Here is a 22601-nt window from a genome sequence, read left to right as displayed (position 1 = left end):
AAATCTGAATTTCTGTCTTGGAAATGCACTGGTCTGCACTTGCAGCAGGAGGCCTGGCTGAGACTGGGCAGCTCAGGGAGGAAGCCAGACAAGATTCACGCTCTTGTCAAAGCCCTGGTCCCACGACAGCCTCAGCGCCCAGCCAGTCACATCCCATGGTCCCTCGGAGTCGAATTCCAAGATCTCTGTGAACCACAGCGTGGCTTGGTCTCTGCCTCTGCTCCATATTGTATATGTGTGTTAGTAGGTCAGTCGTGTCTGACTCTTTGCCACCCCATGACTGTAGCCCACCAGCTCCTCTGTCCATGGAATTCTCCAGGCAAGAATACTGGAGTGGGTAGCCACACCCTTCTCCAGGGGCTCCTCCCAACCCAGGGGTCAAACCCATGTCTCCTGCAATGCAGGCGAATTCTTTACCACAGAGCCACTAGGGAAGCCCCTGCTCCAATTAGGCAGCCCCAAATTGAAGGCAACCAGAGGGTTCCGGCCCAGGGACCAAAGGCTTCAGGGATACATGTGGGATTCTGGGCGTCACTCCTGCCTTGTACCCTGTTTCCCCCTGAACTTTCCACATGTAATAATGTGGCAGGCTGCCCAGGGCAGCTTCCACTTCTGTCCCAATCCTTGAGCCACTTACACATAAAACCATGTCACGAGGGGGTTATACAGGCCTCGAGTACAAAATAAGCGGCTTCCTCCTAAACAACTGGCTTCCTCCGCTGTGTGGGCTGTGTTTGCCTCCCAAACAGGACAAAGTGCAGCCTCCTGACCACAGGAATAGCCCTGCAGCGGGGATCTGCTACAGCATGGATGGCTTTCAGGTTAACGTGGCCACCATCAACCTTCTCCAGGCACGTGGGGTCCTAGGTGGTCTGTCCCGGCTGAGAGGGGCTTGTTTAGACCACAGGTTTGGGGGCCTCAGCCCCTGGCCCCTTTGCAACTTTGCCTTAAGCCTGTGGTTTGATCACCAAGGGACCCCTGTGCAGAGTCCTCTTGTAGACAAAGGCTTTGAGAGGAAACCGTGACGCACATAGTATAAAGGGTTCTCTGAGACTCCGTTAGGCTGTCTTGGCTTGTTAAACATCCGCGTGTGCAGACACACACCCTAATAAGTACCAAGTTAAATGCTATCTTTTAAAGAAAAGGCAGTCTCTTTTAAATGTTTACTGATACTTTCCAGCTGCCGGTTTTCCAATCCCAGCAAATGTGGTTGCGGACATGTCACCCTGGCCAGGACTGGGGGATTTTCAGACCAGATGATTCCAGAGGCCCTGCCATTCACCCTGATGCCCTGCTCTCAAAGGTCCCTTCAAGAAACATTTTATGAGAATAAAGGGGAAGATCCATTTTGTTTTTGATTAGACAGCAATGAGGTCTGATTTTATTAGCTATTAGGAATTCTTGATTCAAGTCAGAACCACGGCCATATTAGAAAGATTAGCCCCCAAGAGTCCACACTGGGACCTGACCGGAGGCCCCTTGCTGATGGCTCCTGGTAGCATTGTTCTAATTGCCCCCTCAGAAAGGCCCACCCCAACCTTTGTACCTTGCGAAGAGACTCACCATCAAGGGCATCCCTCTGGTACCCAACTCTACTGTCTGCTAGAAGACAGCAACCATACTTCCTGAAAGGATGGGGCTTGTCTTAGCAATTTCTCGAGATGGCAGAGAAGGCAGGCCAGGGCTTCCAAGCAGGAACTGTGGGGTGGGGAGAGGAGCAGACCCTGCCCGAAGGAAGCAAAGGTGGGTCTCAGTCCCATTTAACATTTGGGAGGCAGAACCCAAAGCTCAGTAAAGAAAGACCTGCTCTCTTCAACTATTCACAGCAAATACTGAAGGTAATGAAAAAATCATGTGTAAACCACCCTTTGGGCTTCCCCAGTGGCTCAGCGGTAAAGAATCCACCTACAATGCAGAAGATGGAGGAGACCTGGGTTCGATCCCTGGGTCTGGAAGATCTCCTGGAGAAGGGAATGGTATCCACTCCAGTATTCTTGCCTGGGAAATCTCATGGACAGAGGAGCCTGGTGGGCTACGGTCCATGGGGTTGCAGAGGGTCGGACATGACTGAAGCGACTGAACATCACCAAACCACCCTTCACACCAGAGGCTTGCAGACTTACTTGCGGGTCTCAGTAGTGGCAGACTCTTTTTTGCAGTGCGTGGGCTCAGCTGCCATCTTACTTTGGATTGAACCCACATCCCCTACATTAGAAGGTGGATTCTTAACCACTAGACTGCCAGGGAAATCCCTACAAAAGATTTTTAAACACAGCAGAGGCTGCTGTCGTGTGACTTCTGCCTTAGACAATTTCCTAACTTAAATAAAGCTCCCACCTCCCCCACTAGATTAAAAAAACTTCAATCAAATTATTACAAAGAGGTTAACAGAGAAATAGAAATATATAGCAGCTTCAAAATTACCAGCCTTCCCATTTTATTTAATTCCTTTTTATTTTTTAAAGTTTTTATCGTTAACGAAATGACTTTGGAAATAATGTACATTTCCCTGACACCAGTACTACAGTTTTCAGAGTCACAGTTAGATACACAGAATTACATCCATACTTAATATGAATGCCAACATTTCAAGCAGTAATTTCTGTTACATGGCAAACAAAATTCAAGAAAGCAATCATCAGGGACTTCCCTGGCAGTCCAGTGGTAAAGTTTCCGCCTTGCAGTGCAGGGGGTGTGGGTTCGATCCCTGGTCTGGAAACTAAGATCCCACATGCCATGTGGTTTGGCAAAAAAAAAAAAAAAAAAATTCCAGGATAGCTTATGAGAATAGTTGCTGCTTCAGAAAAGGGTTTCTGGCATAATCAATGATGAGGCTGCCGAAGACTGTTCCAATACCAGCACTGGAACCAGCCACTCCTGTTGTTGCACAAGTGCACCAATAAAAGTGGCCGCAGTCTCAGCATCTCTGCTGACTGCACTGGTCTGAACTCCCTCTGGATTAACTGAGACACACCATTCTGGGCCCCACTAAATACCGCAGAGCCCTCTGCAGTCCTAGCCTTCAGTCGAGATAATACTGATGCAGAAATTGGTCTGCCTGCAACTCTGGATCCAGCTTGCAGTGGCGGTGCAGGCAAACAGCTTGCCTGGCTGGAGGACGTGGGTGACAGGGGGACATGGGCTGCTCTCCCGCTTCCTCTCTTCCCAGGAGGTGGCCACGGTTGAAGGAATGGGGCCCCTTGTTTTAAAACAAAACCAGCAGTTCACTGATCCATCCTTGTGTATGGGGAAGTCCTTCCTGTCATCCTACCTGCCCTCACATTGATAAGGACTGTGTGTGTGCTCAGTCATGCAGTCGTGTCCAACTCTTTTTGACCCTCTGGCTGTACCCTGCCAGCCTCCTCTGTTCATGGACTTTTTCCAGGCAAGAATACTGGAGTGGGTTGCCGTGTCCTCCTCCAGGGCATCTTCCTGACCCAGGGATAGCACCTGCCTCTTCTGCATTGGCAGGCAGAGTCTTTACCGCTAGTGTCACCTGGGAAGTCGAATATGGATTAGGCTCCCTGTTAGAATAAACAGGAGGCCTGGAGCAGAAAGCGCTCCTCCTTAACATCAAAGAGCTCCTGGGCAGCAGAAGGTTTCCCATTCCATGTTTGGTTGCCATCATAGCAAGAGCTGAAATAACTAACACAAGTTATGTAGCATCTTGTAGAGTGCTGGGCAAATAGCAGTCACAGCTGCATGTCTGCTGAGTGAATCATGCATGGATGAATGCATTTAGCTGCTTCCCACAGATAGTGCTTTCTACTTGGGAAAATCAGAGCTCTCCTTGCCATTCTAAAGACTGGATTTCTCCAGGGGCAGGTGAGAAGGACAAGGGAGGTAATACAGAGTTTTCTCTCTGAGTAAACACAGATGGTCTTCCTGACTTTTAAAGGAACATCATTGACTCCGATGGACTCATAAGCAGAGCAAAAAGGATTCTGGAACTTGGTACCTCTGGGCTTCATCAGCTTTGATCTTGTGTTAGGACCAGATCTGAGATCCAAAACAAATCCTATGCTCTTGTAATTCCTACCCCTAACTTTCCTTCTGTTTGGTGACATGGTCAGTTCCCAGCATCTTTATTCTCAAAGAACTTGGCACAGAAAGTCAATGTCAACGTGGAGAATAAAGATGCGCAAAACTACTTATACTCTGGGGCTGCATCATGGGCCATCTTCGCTCTGGCCCCAGAGGCCCCCAGGATGGCAGTGCATCTTTATTCTGGCTTGCTCTGGGAGCCAAAGCCCCAGGAAATCCAATTCTCTCTGCTCTGGGGACTCTTCCTAGAATTTGACTGGGAGGAGACAGTCTCACCCATCGTTTCTCAAAGTTGCCACAACTGGCATTTTTTAATGGAACAATTTTGCACCATTGGAGATTGTCCTGTACATTATGAGGTGCCCACTAAATTCCAGGGGTGCCCCACAGTCACAGTGACTCTCCCAATACACACACACAACACAGTTTCCAATGCTGCCTGGAGCAGTAGCCTGGCCCCTGGTTGAGAGCCACTGGGCTGGTAGCACTCCTACGTGTTTGAAAACTAGAAGCCCCAAAGGTTGAGTGACAGGTCCAGGGCTCCTCTCTCAGATCTGATGATTTCTGGTCCAGCTGCTCTTGAAATGATGGATGCTCATGCAAACAACGACAGGATGCCACAGCACCACAGGACCTCAAAGCCCATAGCTGTCTGTTTCAATGGCATAGAGAAACCGAGGCACAAAGAGAAATAATAACCCCACTGTGACCAGAGAATGAGCAGATGCAAGGTGGGGTGCAGGTTCCCAGAGGATACATTTTCCTAGGCCCTACTTAGCTTCGTAAGTCTCACTGCCTGGCTGGTAACATGTCAATGCAACAGCCCCCGGCAGGTGGGACCTTGTAGTTACCATCATCCCAAGGTCAACACGGAGGCAGGGGGAACTCAGTGAGAAGAGCCAGCTCCAAGTCTGCAGGTTAGAGCTGGGGCAGCCAGGGGTCCAGCCTTCATCTCAAGTCTCCGGCGGGCTCAGTGGGAGCAGAGGCAATTCTGTCACAGGGTTCTGACCCCTCTCCGGGATCCTCGCAATCTCCATTGGGATATACAGCCGTCAGTACCAGCTCCTCCTCAGAGTCCCGGAGGTCACCTGGAACATAAGAGAAGGAATCACCCAGTCAGAGGACAAAGTTTCTGAGTGGGTATGCTGGGAATGAAAGCGAAGAAGTCGGCCCCAGTAACTATCTACTTTAAAAACCCAACAAAATGCATAGTGAAAACCTTAAAAAGGTACATACCCTTTGACCCAGCAATTCCACTTCTAGGATTTTATCCTAAGGAAATAATTAGGAATAATTAGAATTCCCAGTGGTGGTGGCTCAGCGGTCAAGAATCTGCCTGCAGGGCAGGAGACAGGAGACTGAGCTCAATCCCTAGGTCAGGAAGATCCCCTGGAGGAGGGCACGGCAACCCATTCCAGTATTCTAGCCTGGAGAATCCCAAAGAGAGAGGAGCCTGGCAGGTTACAGTCCATGGGGTTGCAAAGAGTCGGACACGACTAAAGCGATATAGCAGCAGCATAGCACCAGCAGCAGTGGAACTGCTCCAGCCATCTTGCTACCAGCCTACCGATGAAACGGCACGGACAGCCCGGCAGAGAGAAGGAAAGAGCCTGAGTCCTTGATGGGGTCGCTGGGCCCCTGAATCAATGAGCCCTGAAGCTGATTCCATCTCTAGACTGTCTTTTAGGTGAAATAATGAATTCCTTGGCTGTTGATACTGGTTTGCATCATGGTTTCTTCACCCGGAGCTGAGAGCACCCTAATTGATATGAGGTCTGACAAAGGGATTGGCTGAGTAAACTATCGCTTACTCAGTCATATGATGGGATTCAGGCATTAAAAATGATGTATCAAATTCCCTAAGACTAAACACATGCACAAACGCAAGTAGAATTAGGGATATCTAATTCTACTTGCATTTGTGTATGAATAAGGCCTGTGGATTGTTTCAGTGTCCATATCCAGGTTGTCGATATTATCCTATAGTTTTGCAAGAAGTTACCATGGGGGGAAACTGGGCAAGATGTACATAGAAACTCTTTACATGGTCTCTTCCAACTGTGTGTGAATCTACAATTATCTCAAAGAAAAAAGAAGATGAAAGATGCTGATGTGTAATTGTTGCTGTGGAATACTGCACAGTCACACTATGCTATTGATGAAGAAAGCAGACTCTAAAACAGTATATGTATGTATGTATAATCTACTATTTATGATCTGCATTATAAACGTATACATATGGTCTGTACATGCAATTTGCATCTTAATGTATTCACTTCTACATGAGACTAAACAATCTGTTCTATGCTACAGAGGGAAGTGATCCAAGATCTACATAAAGTTGTTTATGATTCCTTCACTTTCTTTCCCTTTAGTTTCCAGATACATCCAAAATGATGATGCAGAGATTGAAGTCAACATTTCTGTAATTAAATATTTTAAATATGTGATGCATTTTGCAGATGATTTATCTATTATATAGAAGTGAATTTATTAAAATGTAAATAGTACAAGGTGCTATAAATAGGTAGCTAGGGAGACAGAGTAGTCTATCCAAATTATGGTTACCTTTGAGTGAGGGAACTAAACGAATGATTTTTAATATTTGTGTTTCTCCTTTTGTATTTTTTAAGCTTTCAGTTGTGTGGGCAGAATTCTGAGACAGCAAGTTTCCCACTCCTTGGGGCACTTATGCTGCATAATCCCCTCCTTTGTGTGCGGGTGGGACCTGTGAATATGATGAGATAGTCAGGCCACTGATTTCGGTTTGTGCCAAAGGTGACGGGTTGTCCCTCCTGTGATTACATTATGTTACACGAGGCTGGAGATTCTCTTGCTGATGGAAGGAGCAGCCGCCATGAGTGAGAGAGCCTGGGAGAGGAGGCAATTTCAGGGCCTCTTGGGGTGACAGCCTGCGGAGGCAGGGACCCCAGCGCCCCAGCAGGGTGCAGTTCCCTCTTAGCTGGGCTCTGCCTCTGGTCTCTCCCTGCTCCTGCAGTCCAGCCCCCTCTTTAACATCCTAATCTGCACGCCTTTGCTCAGAAGTCGCCAGTGGCTCCCTATTCCTGAGAGACCTGGGCCCAGGGCCCTGATTTGGTTCTGACTCTCTTCTTCAGCCTTGGCCCTCACCAGTCCTCTTATGCGTCTCACACCCCGGCCCTCTGGGCAGGGGTCCCTTTTCTGAGCTTGACATCATGCTGTCAAGCCTTGGTTCATAGTGCTCCCTCTCCAAAGCTTTCCCATTTCCGTCTAAGAAAATCCCCCAACCCTTAGCTCAAAAGTCACTTGTTCTGGGGAACCTCCCAAGATCCTTGGGGGGGTGGGCAGGGGTGCGGGGGTGGGGCAAGGCAGGGAACAATGCTTTTGGCTCCAGGTGCCCCACCAGGCAAGTCTGACATCTGCCTTACGGCCCCGCCCACACGGCCTTCCTTAGGCGGAGACTTCTGGGGCTAGAGCCCCCACCCCACCCCACCCTGCTACTCCCCGCCTTCCTGGATGTTGGTCCACTCCATCCCTCCTGTCCCTGTGTGCACCTGACTGTAACCCCAACCCCCCCACCCCCCCCCCCCCCGCCCCCGCCTCAGGGTCCAGGAGTCCAAGAAGGCGACACACTCACCCTGAGCTGGACCACTGCGGGAGCTGGTATCTGGGTTCTTCCCCCGGCTCCAGGGACCCCAGGAAAAGCACGCCAGCAGTGCTGGAAGGCCTGGTCTCTCCCAGGCTCCTTCTGCTAGAAAGAACACAAAGTCTCAGAGGCCATGGGTCAGATGATTCCTGATGCAACTGAGAGAATTTTCAGTTCAGCAACCAAAGTTTCAGCTGTCAACTGCCCTAGTTTCAACTAACTAAAAAAAAAAAGAAAAGAAAAAAAAAGATTCTAATTTGCAAAAGGGGGTAGGGTTTTCAAACTTAACTTTAAAAACCCAGTTGTTTTTATATATATTGATATTACTTCATTTCATTTTCACAGAAACCCTATGTAGGTACCATATTGGAGAAACAACAGTAACCAAAACGATGTGAAGTTAATTATAATTATATAGCACAAAAGAAAAAATTCAAGGACCCATAAACCTCCTCCCTCGATTTTTTAGTTCAAACAAGTTTTTAAAATTTTATTGAAGTATAGTTGATTTACAGTGTTGTGCTAATTTATGCTGTGCCACAAAGTGACTCAGTTATACATTTAAAAAATATATTCTTTTCCATTTCTGTTTATCAAAGGATATTGAATATAGCTCCCAGTGCTATACAGTAGGACTTTGCTGTGTGTCCCTCCTATACATAATAATTTTAACCCCAAGCTCTCAATCCTTTCCTTCTGCATGACCCTTCCTCCTTGGCAAACAGAAGTCTGCTCTCTGTCTGTGAGTCTGTTTGTTTCATAGATATGCTCTTTTGTGTCATATTTTAAATTCCACATATAAGTGATATCATATGATATTTCTGACTTTCTTCATTCGCTCAGTAAGATAATCTCTAAGTCTATCCATGTTGCTGAGAATGACATTATTTCATTCTTCTTTATGGCTGAGTAATATTTCATTATATATATATATAAAATGACATTATTTCATACTTTGTTATGGCTGAGTAATATTTCATTATATATATAATGACATTATTTCATACTTTGTTATGGCTGAGTCATATTTCATTGTATATATATAATGGCATTATTTCATTCTTTGTTATGGCTGAGTAATATTTCATTATATATATATATATATAAATGTCATTATTTTATTCTTTGTTACGCTGAGTAACATTTCATTGTGTATGTATCTCATCTTCTTTGTCTCTCCATCTGTCAATGGACACTCAGGTTGTTCCCACATTTGGCTATTGTAAACAGTGCTGCTGTGAACGTAGGGGTGGTGTACCTTTTTGAATTATGGCTTCCCTTGGATATATGACCAGGAGTGGGACTGCCGGATCGCGTGGAGACTCTATTTTTAGTTTTTTGAGGAACCTCCATGCTGTTTTCCATCGTGGCTGCTCCACTTTACATTCCTACGAACCGTGTAGCGAGCAGTTCCCATTTCTTCAAACCCTCTTCAACATTTATTATTTGTATTTTTTAATGATGGCCATTCAACTATTCTTGAAAAAGCCATCAAACTATTTCTTAATAGGAATAGAATTAATCATTTTTGATAATCATACACAAAATAATTACATGTTGATTCGAGTTTCCTTATTATAGTATCACCTCAGTTATCTGGGGATCCCTAGCCATCTGCAATCAGGTCAACTGGAACAAAGTTTTAAAAAAGGACTCCAGAGAGCCAAAACACAGAAAATCCTTATTTATGATTCTTTATGTGGGGCCCATTTACTCTTAATTTGTACCCAATTTAATAAGAGTGGGTCCTTAGTTTTGCAACCAAAAGACAGCTGTATTAAGCATACACCGAGTAAACAACCACTAGCAAGAGGCAGGTAGCCTAAAAGTCTAAGAATAGCCACCAGACAGTGAGGGAAGAGACTGGAAAACTTTGCTATCACTAGCAAAACCTTAGCAGCATGAATCCACGGCATAGCCTACCACAAAAACCTGAAAGGAATTTCTGGACAATGAGTTATAATTACACCCATGACCTTCAGTCATTAATGAAAGGTTTCATGTTCAATACTTTTTGATGAAAGTATAATTGACTTTAATCCAATAGAGAATGATTCCCTCACAAACTTTTAAAAGATTTTAAGTGTTCCTGTTTAAAAGGAGGCAAGGATTCTGTGTGCTGAGCAGGGTGTCGGGAAATGGGAATACAGTGGTGATTCACACGGGAAAGTGACGAAACCACCATGGTAAGAGCTTGGAGAGCAGAAGCGGGTCCTGGGGTTTGATTTGTGATGGGGAGTGGGTCAGGGAAGGCTTTCTGGAGGAGAAGTCCACTTCTGAATGGTGAGAGGAAAAGGAGGATGGAAGAAAACGCTTTTCATGCAATTGCAATGTTAAAAAAAAAAGTAGAGGCCAGAGCAAGCTTGGCTCTGGGGAATTAAAAAGTTGTTCCCTGGGAATAGTAGATAGCTAAGAAACTAAGGGCTCAGATAATTTTCTAGGCACAAACTCACTAAGGAACAGAAAATTTTCCCCATGGGGCCAGGTCAGCAAAGGTGCTGGCAGCAACAATCTGAATGACAATCCACCTCGGGATATTATGTCTTTCTGGATGCTAGACACTGTGTTTCAAATTTAGCTGGCTTTCTCACAGACTCAACAGAACAGATGTGGGAAGGGGTGGGAGAGGTTAGGACAGGCTCTACAGCTGAAAGGGATGGTCTTCACCTAGGCTGGCCAAGTTGGCAGGGAAGCCTGTGACATCAGGGGTACCAGGTTTCCTGCTGGAAAAGGAGACCCATCCCCACCCCTGTTAAGTCTGGCATCATCCAGTTGCTGGGTTAACACACGAATGCCCAGGGAGGCAGAATACAGCCTCTATCTTAAGAAACTGTAGCAAGAAGGGTTGGTAGAGGCTGGAAGGCTTGGGGGTGGCAGATGCTGGAGAGAGGAGTAGGCGAAGGATGCTAGAAGTGCAAAGATCGCTCTGGCACTTCCTAGCTTTGCCAGGTCCAGTTGTACTTAGCGTCCGTATTTTAATCTCGGGGCCCTGGAAAGCTTCTGTAAGACCTCGTGTACCAGAATGGAGGAGATTCTCACCCTTTCGCTGATGGCAGCAGTCACCGGGGCTGGGAAAAGACCCCCACTCCCCTCCCCTCTCCTTAGGAGGAAGAGAGACAGATACTGCGGTGGGCAGTCAAGAAGGACTGGGAAAGCCTGTGCCTCAGTCCCTTACATCCTTTTCCCCCAACTTCCAAGTGCCCCGCATTTATTCCTTGCCTTGTTCCTTTGACCCCACGGCGCTTCACCATCGCACCCGTAGCGCATTCCGCATCCCTAGCAGCGCGCGTCCTAGAAGCTCCCAGCACCAGAAACACCCTAGTCCCAGTCCTGTGCTCCTCCCACCTTTAAACTGGCGTTTCGCAAGGCTTCCCCGTCTCCTCGCCCTCCTTCTCCTCCCAGAAACTTCTAGATCTTTGTCCAGCGCCGTCCAGCCCTCTCTCTACCAACCTCCCCTGCCTTCTGCTTGGCTTTCCTAAGCCCCTGTATTTCGCATACACTCAGGGTCCGCCTGGCACAGACTCGGCCCCTTGCCCAGGGCCCGCTCCGCCCTCGTTGGGAGGTCTAGGGCTAGGCACCGCCTCTCTCCCGGCCTCAGTTTACCTCGGGTACCAATAGGCGGGGGCGGGGGGCGCTGTCCTAAAGAGCTCCCACCCAGTGCGATGTCCAGCTGCCGCCCGCCCATGCCCCGCGGGCCTCGCGCCCCCCTCACCTGGCTGCCAGGGCCCGGCGGCTTGCAGGGCCCTGCAGGCGGCCGCCTGAACCGCCAGGCTGGAACCCGGCTGGCCAGGGCGGTAGGCTGCCGCCTGCACTGGGCCTCCCGCCTGGCGGCCGAACACAGTGCGCAGCAGCGCCTCCAGCAGCCGCAGCTCCGGGGCCACCGCGTCCTCCGGCTCCGCCTCGGCCACCAGCACCCCGACAAGCGCCGCGCCGGCCCGCCGCCGGCCTCGCACATCCCGCAGCATCTCCCGCAGGTGGCGCCGCGGCCCCCGGGCGGCCAGCGACGACGCGCGGCACAGCACGAAGACGAGCGGCGAGCGGATGGCGCGCGCCCCGGTCGCGTGCCTTTTCGGCGCCCTCGGCGCCCCGGGCCCCGCGCCCTCGGCGGCCCCGCCGCCCGGCTTGCCGGCGGCTTGTTGGGGCGGGAACATCGCTCGGGCGAAGTCCCACAGCAGCGCGCGACTCTGCTCGCGCTCCCATAGCTCGCCCACCAGCAGCACCTGCCCGCGGCCGCCCGCCGCCTCCACCAGCGCCTGGAAGGGCGGCTCGCCCGGGCTCTCGGGCCGGGCGGCCAGCGCCTCCAGCTCCCTCTCCATGCTCGCGGCCGCCCGACCTCTGCGGCCGCTGCGGCCCTGCCGGGCCAACTGCCCGCCTCTCGGGGCGGCAGCGCCCGGCCCGGGAGGACACGCCTCCAGGGCTGCGCCTTGCCCGACCCCCGGCCCTCGGGCCGGATTGCCCAGCTTCAGCCGGGAACTGGGCGGGGGCTTTCTCCCCACCAGCTCTCTAAGGGTGGCGCCTCCCGAGGTCCCCCGGGTGGCAGACAAGGGGAAACTGAGCGGTTCATTCAACATTTACTGAACACCTACTATGTGCACTGGAGAAGGGAACGGCCACCCTCTCCAGGATTCTTGCCTGGAGAATTCCACGGACAGAGGAGCCTGGTGGGCTACAGTCCACGGGGTCACAAAGAGTCAGACACGGCTGAGCAGCTCACACTTGTGCTAAGTGCACAGGAGTCGAAGGTGGGGTAAGACAGAAAATTATCATGTGAACAAATGTACCTTCACAAGCAAGACTGGTCTGAGACCTGGAGCAGATATTTCTGAGGCATTCTCGTGGTGTGGGGACAGAAGTTTTGGAGGTGGGACTGTCCCTGACTGCCGCTTTGGAATTTGGGGAGGGTGTGTGTGTGTGTGGGCACCAGAGGTGAGAAAAGAAGGGAAGCAGGAGTCTCTTCCTTTATTTCGGTCCTTGACTCACTTTGGGGGCCTTCAGCCTTGAACAAAAACGTATTGAGGGCTCATCGTTTCAGTAAATCCTATGACCTGCAGGGCCCTGGAAGTAAAGGCAGATAGTGTTGCTCCCTGTGGAGCAGGAAGTCTGGGGGGATGGGATGCTGTTTTGATCTATGTGTGTGTTGGGGACGTGGGGATGGGCTGGAAGACAAGAGAATGTCAGTAGGCCAGGTCAGCAATAGGAATAAATTCCCTTTCATTCTGAGGGTCTAAGTCAGCTTTGTCCAACAGAACATTCTGTGATGATGAAAGTGTTTTATATATTACCTGTACTGTCCAGTGATGGCTTCCGAAGTGGTTCGGCGGTAAAGAATCTGCCCGCAATGCCGGAGATGCAGGTTCGATCCCTGGGTTGGGAAGATCCCCTGGAGGAGGAAATGGCAACCCACTCCAGTATTCTTGCCTGGTCAATCTTGTAGAGAGAGGAGCCTGGTGGGCTCCAGTCCATGGGGTTGCAGAAGTGTCGGACAGTGCTAAGCAACTAAACAACAGCTGTCCAGTGCAATAGCTACTAGCCATATGTGGCTATTATGGAGCACTGGAAATCAGTAGCCCTGGCTAGTGCTATTGAGAAACTGAATTTTAGATTTTATTTCATTTTAATTAAGTGTAAATAGCCACACGAAATGAGTGGCTAGGGCATTGGGCAGCGCTGGTCAAGGCTCTTTACCTGCCCTCTATGAGACAGTATAGACCAAAGACCCTTTTAAGCCAAGAACACGTTAGTATTCCATTCTCTCCTCCACCATATAACCCCCAAACTGCTCTTGTAGTTACCCTGTTTCCTGCCCCCTGTAGTTATGTTGAAACACCTCTTCCTGGAGAGTTTGTGTGTCTATTCAATTAAAACAAAGCTTTCTTGAGCTCAAGCCGTGAGGATTCCATGGACAGAGGAGCCCTGCCCTACGTCTGATCATCCAGCAGTGATTTCAGCCAGTGTTTCGGGAAGGACCCAATATCATTGTTGGGGTCTTAGTTAATATGAGCTCTTGCTTCTCTACACCATTTTTGCCCAGGAGATCCAGGGACTTTGGTGGGAAAAGCACAAGATATGGAGCAGGAATCCCCGCGCTGGAATCAGGTTGTGCTCCAGCACCAGCTCAGTGATTCAGTCAACAGTTTGGATTTATCAAGCATCTCTACCATGCACTGTGCCCAGTGCTGGGAAGACAGCTGTGAACAGGCGAAATTACAACCTTTGTGGAGCTGCAGATCTAGTGGAGGTTTCGAGAGAAAGACCGTAAACAAATACATGTATAAATATCAGCTTCAGATGGTGATTGGTACAATGAAAAAATGCAGGGCTGACAAGATGGTAATGTGCCTGAGATGTCGGCACACTCCCGTGAATACAGACCTGAAGGTGCTATGGAAGCGAGAGGGAGGTTGAAGAAGACCGAGAGACAAACCTAAAACCATGAAATGTGCCCTCCCCCACCCTACCTTCCTGGCGGCCGCAGCAGGGGAGGCCACATGTGTGGGAGAGACACAGAAACCCTTTCCAGATGAGAGCTGGGTGCCCTGGAAAGGGATAGGCTGAGTGATCGATCGCCTTGTGATGTGTTCTTTTCACCCCACAGAGGCCTCCATAGATCATTGCCCAATTCCAGCCTCTCCCCACCCCGCCTCCCATGGCACTGAAAACAGCCCCAGATGGTAACATCAGGCTGAGGGCAGAAGTACAGACAAGCAGACCTGCAGCCTAGCAGTCCCTTCTTTCCCCTGGCGGGAACAGGGCATTCCAACCACAAGGCCTGGCTCATGAAAAGAGTCGTGCGGGGAGAATGTGCCCACAAGTCCCCTGATGGGGGTGGAGCGTGGTGGCACATGGGGAGTTGCCAAATTCCCACTGTCATGCCAGAGGCCATTCCTATGCCCACTCATATTCCTTGAGCTCACTAGGAGGGAGCTCAAGATAAACCCTAAATTTCAGTCCCTTTCATATTTACCCGCTGCCAGCCAAGATAGCTGATATCTGGTGAACAGGAACTCACTGAGAAAATTAATCAGATTTCTGGAAAGTATAAGCTAATGCAGATTTAATCAATACATGAAATCAGATTCATTTTAGCTGCTAATGACACGGACTACACATAACTGTATAAACACAATGAACATTTATTTCTCTCTGTTGTAGAAGTTTAAAGATGGATAGTTCATGGCTGATGTTGTAGCTCTGTTTTACTGGGTCTTTGAAGACACAGGTTTCATTCTGGATCACTATTCCTCCATCTTGTCCTCATGATTCAAACTGGCAGCGAAAGCTCCAGCCATTACCTCTATGCTCCAGGCAACAGGGTAGCGGAGGGGTGAGGAAGGAACAAAAATCAATTGCCTTCAGATTTCTAAACAGTAACACTGGATTTAAGAAAATAGTTGAATGATATTTTTAAAGTATCAAAGAGAAAGAACTTGGAACCTAGATTTTGATCTTTAGCTAGATTATCAGCTATATAAAGGGTATAACCCCTTTATCATATACAGCCCCTCTTTGAAATCACTGTTAGAGGAAGCCTTCCAACAAGAAGAGAAATATAGGTGTGCTCAACAATAGGGAGAAAAAGTGATTAAATACTTATTTAAATTACTCTTGTCTAAGTAAATTGTTCTGTGCAATGCTGGCAAAGTACAGCCTGGGTGGGTATAAGCTGGGAGGTGGCAGAGTCGGTGGGAGCCCTATCAAGAACGTGGAAGGGAAATTGACTCCATTGGGTTACCTTTTTGAGAAAGAGAGGGAAACTTATCAGCTGACTGGAGAGGAACTCTCAAATGTGCTGGTGTTTTTATACTTTCACTGGTCTAAAATCAATATGTTCTATCTCTTCAGCTATTTGTTCTCTGCTCAAAATTTCCAGGTAACAGTTCCAAACTTTCCAGCGGTGGGATGGAGGCCAGATTGGAGAGGGGGCGGGGCGTTCAACAAAGGTCAGAGTCCAGGGCCAGTGAAGTTTATCTTTACCTGTGTTATTTACCTGGCAAAGGTTCAGGTCTTAAATTAACAGGAAATTATGAAGGCCTTAGAAAAAGCGGTAGGCTGCCAAGAGTATTTCTTCCTTCCCTCTGTTCATGCCCTAAAAATCATGAAACAAACAGGCTTGCTCTTATGTCTCTGGTTTAGCAATGGAGACATAAAGTGAAACTAGGATTTCTGAAACAATTTGCTTCTTTATATTTGCTCAGCTTCCCAGTGGCTCAGTGGTAATGAATTCACCTGCAATGCAGGAGATGCAGGAGACCTGGGTTCTATCCCTGAGTCAGGAAAATCCCCTGGAGGAGGGCATGACAACCCACTCCACTATTCTTGCCTGGAAAATCCCGTGGACAGAGGAGCCTGGTGGGCTACAGTCCATGGGGTCACAAAGAGTCAGACACGACTGAAGCAACTTAGCACACGTATTTGCTCAAGTAGAGCTTGGGAGGAGGAGTGATAGAAAAGTGCTGATTTAGAAATCAAGGAGTGATGTTGATTGAGTTGCTGGCACCTCTTTCTCTTCTCTTCTCCCTCTTTTTCATCCTAGTCTTTTCTTCCTCCTTCCCCTCCCTCCCTTGTGCTAGAAGCTCATCTCCTCGTTGCTGGGGAAGAAAAGGATTCTTTTCCTCCATTCTAGATTCTTTGGCTGGTGTAATAATTAAGTTGACAGATGACAAATTAATAGGAGAAAAACAAATTATGTGCATACTGGAACCCCACAAAGACAGAAGATACAAAGGCAGTTGGCCAATTGAGGCTTTGCTGCCATCCTGAGCTGAGGAAAGGGTTAGGGGTCTGGGGTGCCAGAGGAGGATGAGGGCCATTCACAGGAAGATGGGAAGAGCAGATGGTTGGCATCAGATATTACCCAGGCCAGTAAGTCTCTCAGATTAGAAAAAAGTTATCTCTGGTAAGAGCTGTCTTTTTGATACAAGCTTCCTTTCAAAAATCTCTTAGGCTTCCCTGATGGCTCAGACAGTAAAGAATCTGCCTGCTAAGCAGATTCAATCCCTGGGTCAGGAAGATCCTGGGTCAGAAGGACAATGGCAACCCACTCCACTATTTTTGCCTGGAGAATCACCTGGACAGAGGAGCCTGGTGGGCTACAGTCCATGGGGTCACAAGAAGTTGGACACAACTGAGCGACTAACGTGTTCACTTTTCAGGCAGTTAAAGAAGAGGTAAAAAGGTTTTCCTAAGTTTTCAAGGTCTTAATCGCCTTCAGTTCAAAATAATCCACACACCAAAGTGGCACACTTTCGGGTGGCATGTTCTGCTCCCCTTTGTGTTCTCCCTGGCCAGCGCTGGTTCCCATTAGGGCACTGGGAGTGCAGATCTCTGGGACAGCAGGTGTTCTTCTGGGGGTTAAGCATCTCAGCCTTACCTGAACTCTAGGGTCTAATGAAGGTTCATTAAGAAGCCTGGGAGAGGACGCTGAACCAGAAACCCTGACTTAAGCCCCTGTAGTGCTCCCGAGGGGCCCACGATGGTACAGCGGTGTCAGGGGGAGTGGTGGGCAGGCACTCAGGGCACACCTGCACTGTCTGGGTGGATGGGGGAAGGGCACAGAGGCACCCCCTCCATCAGCAGAAACCGGCACTCAAGCCACATTTCAGCCATTCTACCCCATCCCAGCCCCACACATCCACTGAGGGGCTCATGATAGAAGACCTGAGAGCAACAGCTGAAAGGACATCTGGGTGAAGGGTGCACGCTAGCCCACCCTGCTTAATTAGCATCCAGGAGCAGCTGACAGGCTCCCTGAGCAGGGCTTGCACGTCTGCATCTTTAGCACAGCGTTGGCAAAAAGCAGCCTCGACCTGCACCCTCAAAGAGGGTATCTGCACCCGCTGCCGGGGCCATGGCTTCCAGGCGGCTCCAGGAGGTTCTGTCCGCATCTGAGGCTTGGTGGGGCAGGGAGTGAACAACAGCTGAACTGTGCTGTAAGAACTTCAAAGCCACTCAACTTGGTCTTCCTTTAAAAATCCACCTAGTCAGACTCTGTAGGATTTCAATACCTTTAGACCATGAAATTCTTGCACCCTGGATATGTTCCAGTGTCTCCTAGTTTACAGTCTATGGGAACTTGAATAGAGTTTGTATCCTGCTGTTGTGTGAAAATTGTATAAATCTTAATCATGTTGAATTGGTTCATGATGCTTTTTAGGTCTACTATATCCTTCTACTTCTCTGTATATTCTATTAATTTTTGAGAGTTTGATATTAAAATTCCAATTAAAAAATCTTAATTTATCTACTCAAAAATAATTGTAATATATAGTGGAACTGTATGTAACTTTGTTCTATATTTTCCAAGTCTCATTTAAATGTATTGCCATACTTCTATAATTGAAAAAAATAAAAGAATGAGAAAAAAAATCCACCTGGTTGTATCAACTTGGAGCTTGAGCCTGAGTCTCTCCAGATCCAGCTTTATGGTAGGATGATGCTGGTCACGAGTGGCCAGGAAGCTCTAACAGTACCAGGGGAGCTCTAAAAGTAGAATGAGACCATACCTCTCCAGGACATCATGAATGTACAGATCTCAGCAACCAGGCACATTTTCCCTGCCAGGCACCTCGAGATCAGAGGGGATGAAAGGACAGTATTCACAGGCGTCATCTCCATTCCTCAGTTAAGACTCAGAGCAAGCTCCACTTTACAGAATATCAAATAGAAGGTCAGCTGTGTCCATGGGGTGGACCTGAGGGCCAGCACTCACCACGGACTCCCTGCTCCTCTACCTATACGTCTCATTCTGTGCATTTTCAGCCTCCCCTTAGTCCCCTAATTGATAAGATCTAGGACATATGTGTTTGAGCATATGGACATCAGTGACTTCATGATCAATGTTCACAGGGGGACTGGTGTAAGATAAGCTGACCACTAAATATGAATCTTATTGTAACATTTCTTGCTCAGACCATATCCTGGCTGGAACTTCTCTTTCCCAGAGGGATGGATCAAGGATTCAAAAAGATGGGCTCAGTGAGTGCATGGAAACATGTGTTCCACTGACAGATCTATGTGTTCGATGGGACCCCTTGTTCCCTATGAAAACACATGGAAGAGATGCCTTTCTGGTCTTGGAATTAAGCACGTGATTGTTTTTAAACTCACAGACATCCTGAGTAAAACAGCTGGTCTTGTTTCTTTCTTTGTATGGGCTACTAGGAAGCTCAAACTGTGGCTTGTAACTAGCAACTGTGTAGAACTTTCATTACAAGCATTTTGTGTATCAACCTTATCCCTGGCTTCACATTATTTCTCCTAAGCTAATTCTCTCTTCTTCCCAATAGCATCTGTGACTTCTTAAAAAATATTTTATTAATGTATTTCGCAAGCAAGCTTAAATTTTTTTTTCTCTATTTTTTAGTCAGAGCAGGATCAAAATAAAGATACACATAAAATATCTCAAATGTTTTCACTTGGGCTTATCCTGAACTCTGTGCTATTCTCTAATCTGGGAAGCTCAGGGGTTTTATTGAGATGAAAGTTTCTATTTCAGCCTTTGAGAATAATCATTGTGTTACCATTTCTGTGATTCCTGCAGTAGAAGAATTTTTACCCACTTGCAGTCTTTCAAAACTCCTCTTCTTCCATCTGATGTTTACTTGACATGTGACATAATAGTTATGAACTTATCTTTATTGCTTGGATAGTGGAATGGGATTCAGAAACTCATGTCCTCATGGAGCCTTATAATCCTCAGGAAGAATTCTAAGAATTTTGAGTTTTTAAGCACTTTTCCCCGCTCTGGTCATGGATCTGGTAGATTAACATCAGAAAGTCACTAGCTTGTCTGCGAGGCAAACTTAAGAAGAACAAAATGCAGTCACTAAAGCTTCATTAGAGCCTCCACTGGCCTCCATCTCTCTCAGGCAGCAACACAGACAACAGGGACCTGAAAACCCAGTGTGTGCTTACAGAGGAATGTATGTATTCATTACGGTGTAATTCTGAAGGCAGCGGTCAGTCCTCTTCTCAGCATATTTCTTGCAGAAAAAGAACGGACAATAAAGACAATAAAAAAAGAAAAAAAAATCACCCGCTATTCTATTATTAACAGGTAGGGGGTTAACCTTCAAGGTTTTTAACAAAATCTTGATTATATTTAACACATATTTATTGATGGCCTAGAATATGTAAATCCCTGTGTCATGCCCTAGAATATGACAGTATTCAAAACCAGACACAATCCCTGGTCCATGACTCCTGCTGCTGCTGCTAAGTCGCTTCAGTCATGTCCGACTCTGTGCGAACCCATAGACGGCAGCCCACCAGGCTCCCCAGGCAAGAACACTGGAGTGGGTTGCCATGACTCCTACCATAGGTCTGCTCTACCATTAACTATTCATGCAGATGGCACCACGCAGTGTTCGAGTACCTGCTTTTCTCCCTGGACCATATATTGTGGATATCTTTCCATGTCAACATCTATAGACAGACACTGTCATTTCAAAAGGCTAAATAGTGTCACGTATATGTAATTTGTTGTTGTTTAGTCGCTAAATCGTGTCTGACTCTTTTGTGACCCCATGCACTATAGTCCGCCAAGCTCCTCTATCCATGGGAATTCCCAGGCAAGAATACTGGAGTGGGTTGCCATTTCCTTCTCCAGGGGATATTCCTGACCTGGGGATTGAACTCATGTCTCCTGCATTGGCAGATGGATTCTTTACCACTGAGCTACCTCGGAAGTCCCATATATATGATTGACCGTGTGTATGTACATTTCAGTTGCTTCAGTTATGTTCAACTCTTCTTGCAACCTCATGGACTGTAGCCCTCCAGGCCCCTCAGTCCATGGGATTCTCCAGGCAAGAATACTGGAGTGGGCTGCCATACCCTCCTCCAGGGGATCTTCCTGACCTAGGGATCCAGCTGACGTCTCCTGCATTACAGGCAAGTTCTTTACCATCTGAGCCACCGGGGAAGCCCATGATTAACCATACTTTATTTCAATCAGTACCCTAATGTTGGGGATTTTTCAGTTTAGTTGCTCAGTCATGTCCGACTCTTTGTGACCTCATGAACCACAGCACGCCAGGGCTCCCTGTCCATCACCAACTCCTGGAGTTTACCCAAACTCATATCCATTGAGTCAGTGATGCCATCCAACCATCTCATTCTCTGTCGTCCTCTTCTCCTCCTGCCCTCAATCTTTCCCAGCATCAGGATCTTTTCAAATGAGGCAGCTCTTTGCATCAGGTGGCCAAAGTATTGGAGTTTCAGCTTCAACATCAGTCCTTCCAATGAACACCCAGGACTGATCTCCTTTAGGATGGACTGGTTGGATCTCCTCGCAGTCCAAGGGATTCTCAAGAGTCTTCTCCAACACCACAGTTCAAAAGCATCAATTCTTCTCTGCTCAGATTTCTTTATAGTCCAACTCTCACATTCATACATGACTACTGGAAAAACCATAACCTTGACCAGATGGACCTTTGTTGACAAAGTAATGTCTCTGCTTTTTAATAAGCTGTCTAGGTTGGTTATACCTTTCCTTCCAAGGAGTAAGCATCTTTTAATTTCATGGCTGCACTCACCATCTGCAGTGATTTTTGAGCCAAAAAAAAAAATAGTCAGCCACTGTTTCCACTGTTTCCCCATCTATTTCCCATGAAGTGATGGGACTGGATGCCATGATCTTAGTTTTCTGAATGTTGAGCTTTAAGCCAACTTTTTCACTCTCCTCTTTCACTTTCATCAAGAGGCTCTTTAGTTTTTCACTTTCTGCCATAAGGGTGGTGTCATTTGCATATCTGAGCTTATTGATATTTCTCCTTGCAATCTTGATTCCAGTTTGTGCTTCTTCTAGTCCAGCGTTTCTCATGATGTACTCTACATATAAGTTAAATAAGTAGGGTGACAATATACAGCCTTGACGTACTCCTTTTCCTATTTGGAACCAATCTGTTGTTCCATGTCCAGTTCTAACTGTTGCTTCCTGACCGGCATACAGGTTTCTCAAGAGGCAGGTCAGGTGGTCTGGTATTCCCATCTCTTGAAGAATTTTCCACAGTTTATCCACACAGTCAAAGGCTTTGGCATAGTCAATAAAACAGAAATAGATGTTTTTCTAGAACTCTCTTGCTTTTTCCATGATCCAGCAGATGTTGGCAATTTGATCTCTGGTTCCTCTGCCTTATCTAAAACCAGCCTGAACATCTGGAAGTTCACGATTCACATATTGCTGAAGCCTGGCTTGGAGAATTTTGAGCATTACTTTACTAGCGTGTGAGATGAGTGCAATTGTGTGGTAGTTTGAATTGGGGACTTTTATGCCATTATAATGGAGAAGGCATGGCACCCCAGTCCAGTACTCTTGCCTGGAAAATCCCATGGACGGAGGAGCCTGGTAGGCTGCAGTTCATGGGGTCGCTGGAGTCAGACACGACTGAGCGACCTCACTTTCACTTTTCACTTTCATGCATTGGAGAAGGAAATGGCAACCCACTCCAGTGTTCTTTCCTGGAGAATCCCAGGGATGGGGAAGCCTGGTGGGCTGCCGTCTATGGGGTCGCACAGAGTCGGACACGACTGAAGCGACTTAGCAGCAGCATGCCATTATAAAAAGCACCTCTGTGCACAGCCTGACACATACAGATCTTGTGCACTGGTCTTATGATTTGAAAATCCTCTCAATCATCATTTTAAAGATGCTCTTAAACCATCCTCAGATATACCAGTGTGGAAAATTGGCTCCAAGTCACCCATAATCGTTCTGGCTTTCCTAGTTCAATGACTTCTGCCTGTTCTCAGGTAATAATTTTGTATAGGAAGCTTGACTTGTTTGCATTCAAGTCGAGCTGACTGGAACTGCTTGGGACATGAGTGAGGAGAGTCTGCCTTCATCCTTGTAATGGCCTTACTTTCTCCAGTGACAGCATCATTTCATATCAGTCTTAGAGATAATGATCGCACTGCCTTGTCACTTCTGGTG

The 22601-nt window shown here is 47.6% G+C and overlaps 1 protein-coding gene across 4 annotated transcripts; it reads right to left on the bottom strand.

The window, feature by feature from the left end:
* Positions 1–2435: 2435 nt before the first annotated feature.
* Positions 2436–12119, bottom strand: C2H2orf72 (chromosome 2 C2orf72 homolog). Of its 4 annotated transcripts, none has more exons than XM_070773856.1 (4): positions 11382–12119; positions 7661–7774; positions 5281–5316; positions 5031–5132 (listed from the first exon to the last, which is right to left on the bottom strand). In XM_070773856.1, the coding sequence occupies exons 1-3, from the start codon at positions 11983–11985 to the stop codon at positions 5312–5314; spliced, it is 723 nt and encodes a 240-aa protein (XP_070629957.1). In that variant the 5' UTR covers positions 11986–12119; the 3' UTR covers positions 5031–5132; positions 5281–5311. The 4 variants fall into 4 exon arrangements, with proteins under 4 accessions (XP_070629948.1, XP_070629954.1, XP_070629957.1 ...); XM_070773862.1 differs by having other exon boundaries at positions 7661–7771; positions 11382–12111; XM_070773847.1 differs by lacking the exon at positions 5281–5316 and having other exon boundaries at positions 2436–5132; positions 11382–12075.
* Positions 12120–22601: the final 10482 nt, after the last annotated feature.

This window comes from Bos indicus, chromosome 2 (assembly GCF_029378745.1).
Source record: "Bos indicus isolate NIAB-ARS_2022 breed Sahiwal x Tharparkar chromosome 2, NIAB-ARS_B.indTharparkar_mat_pri_1.0, whole genome shotgun sequence".
NCBI lineage: Eukaryota > Metazoa > Chordata > Mammalia > Artiodactyla > Bovidae > Bos > Bos indicus.
Note: the sequence above shows the minus strand (reverse complement) of the source record. Positions and strands in the feature narration are given on the sequence as shown.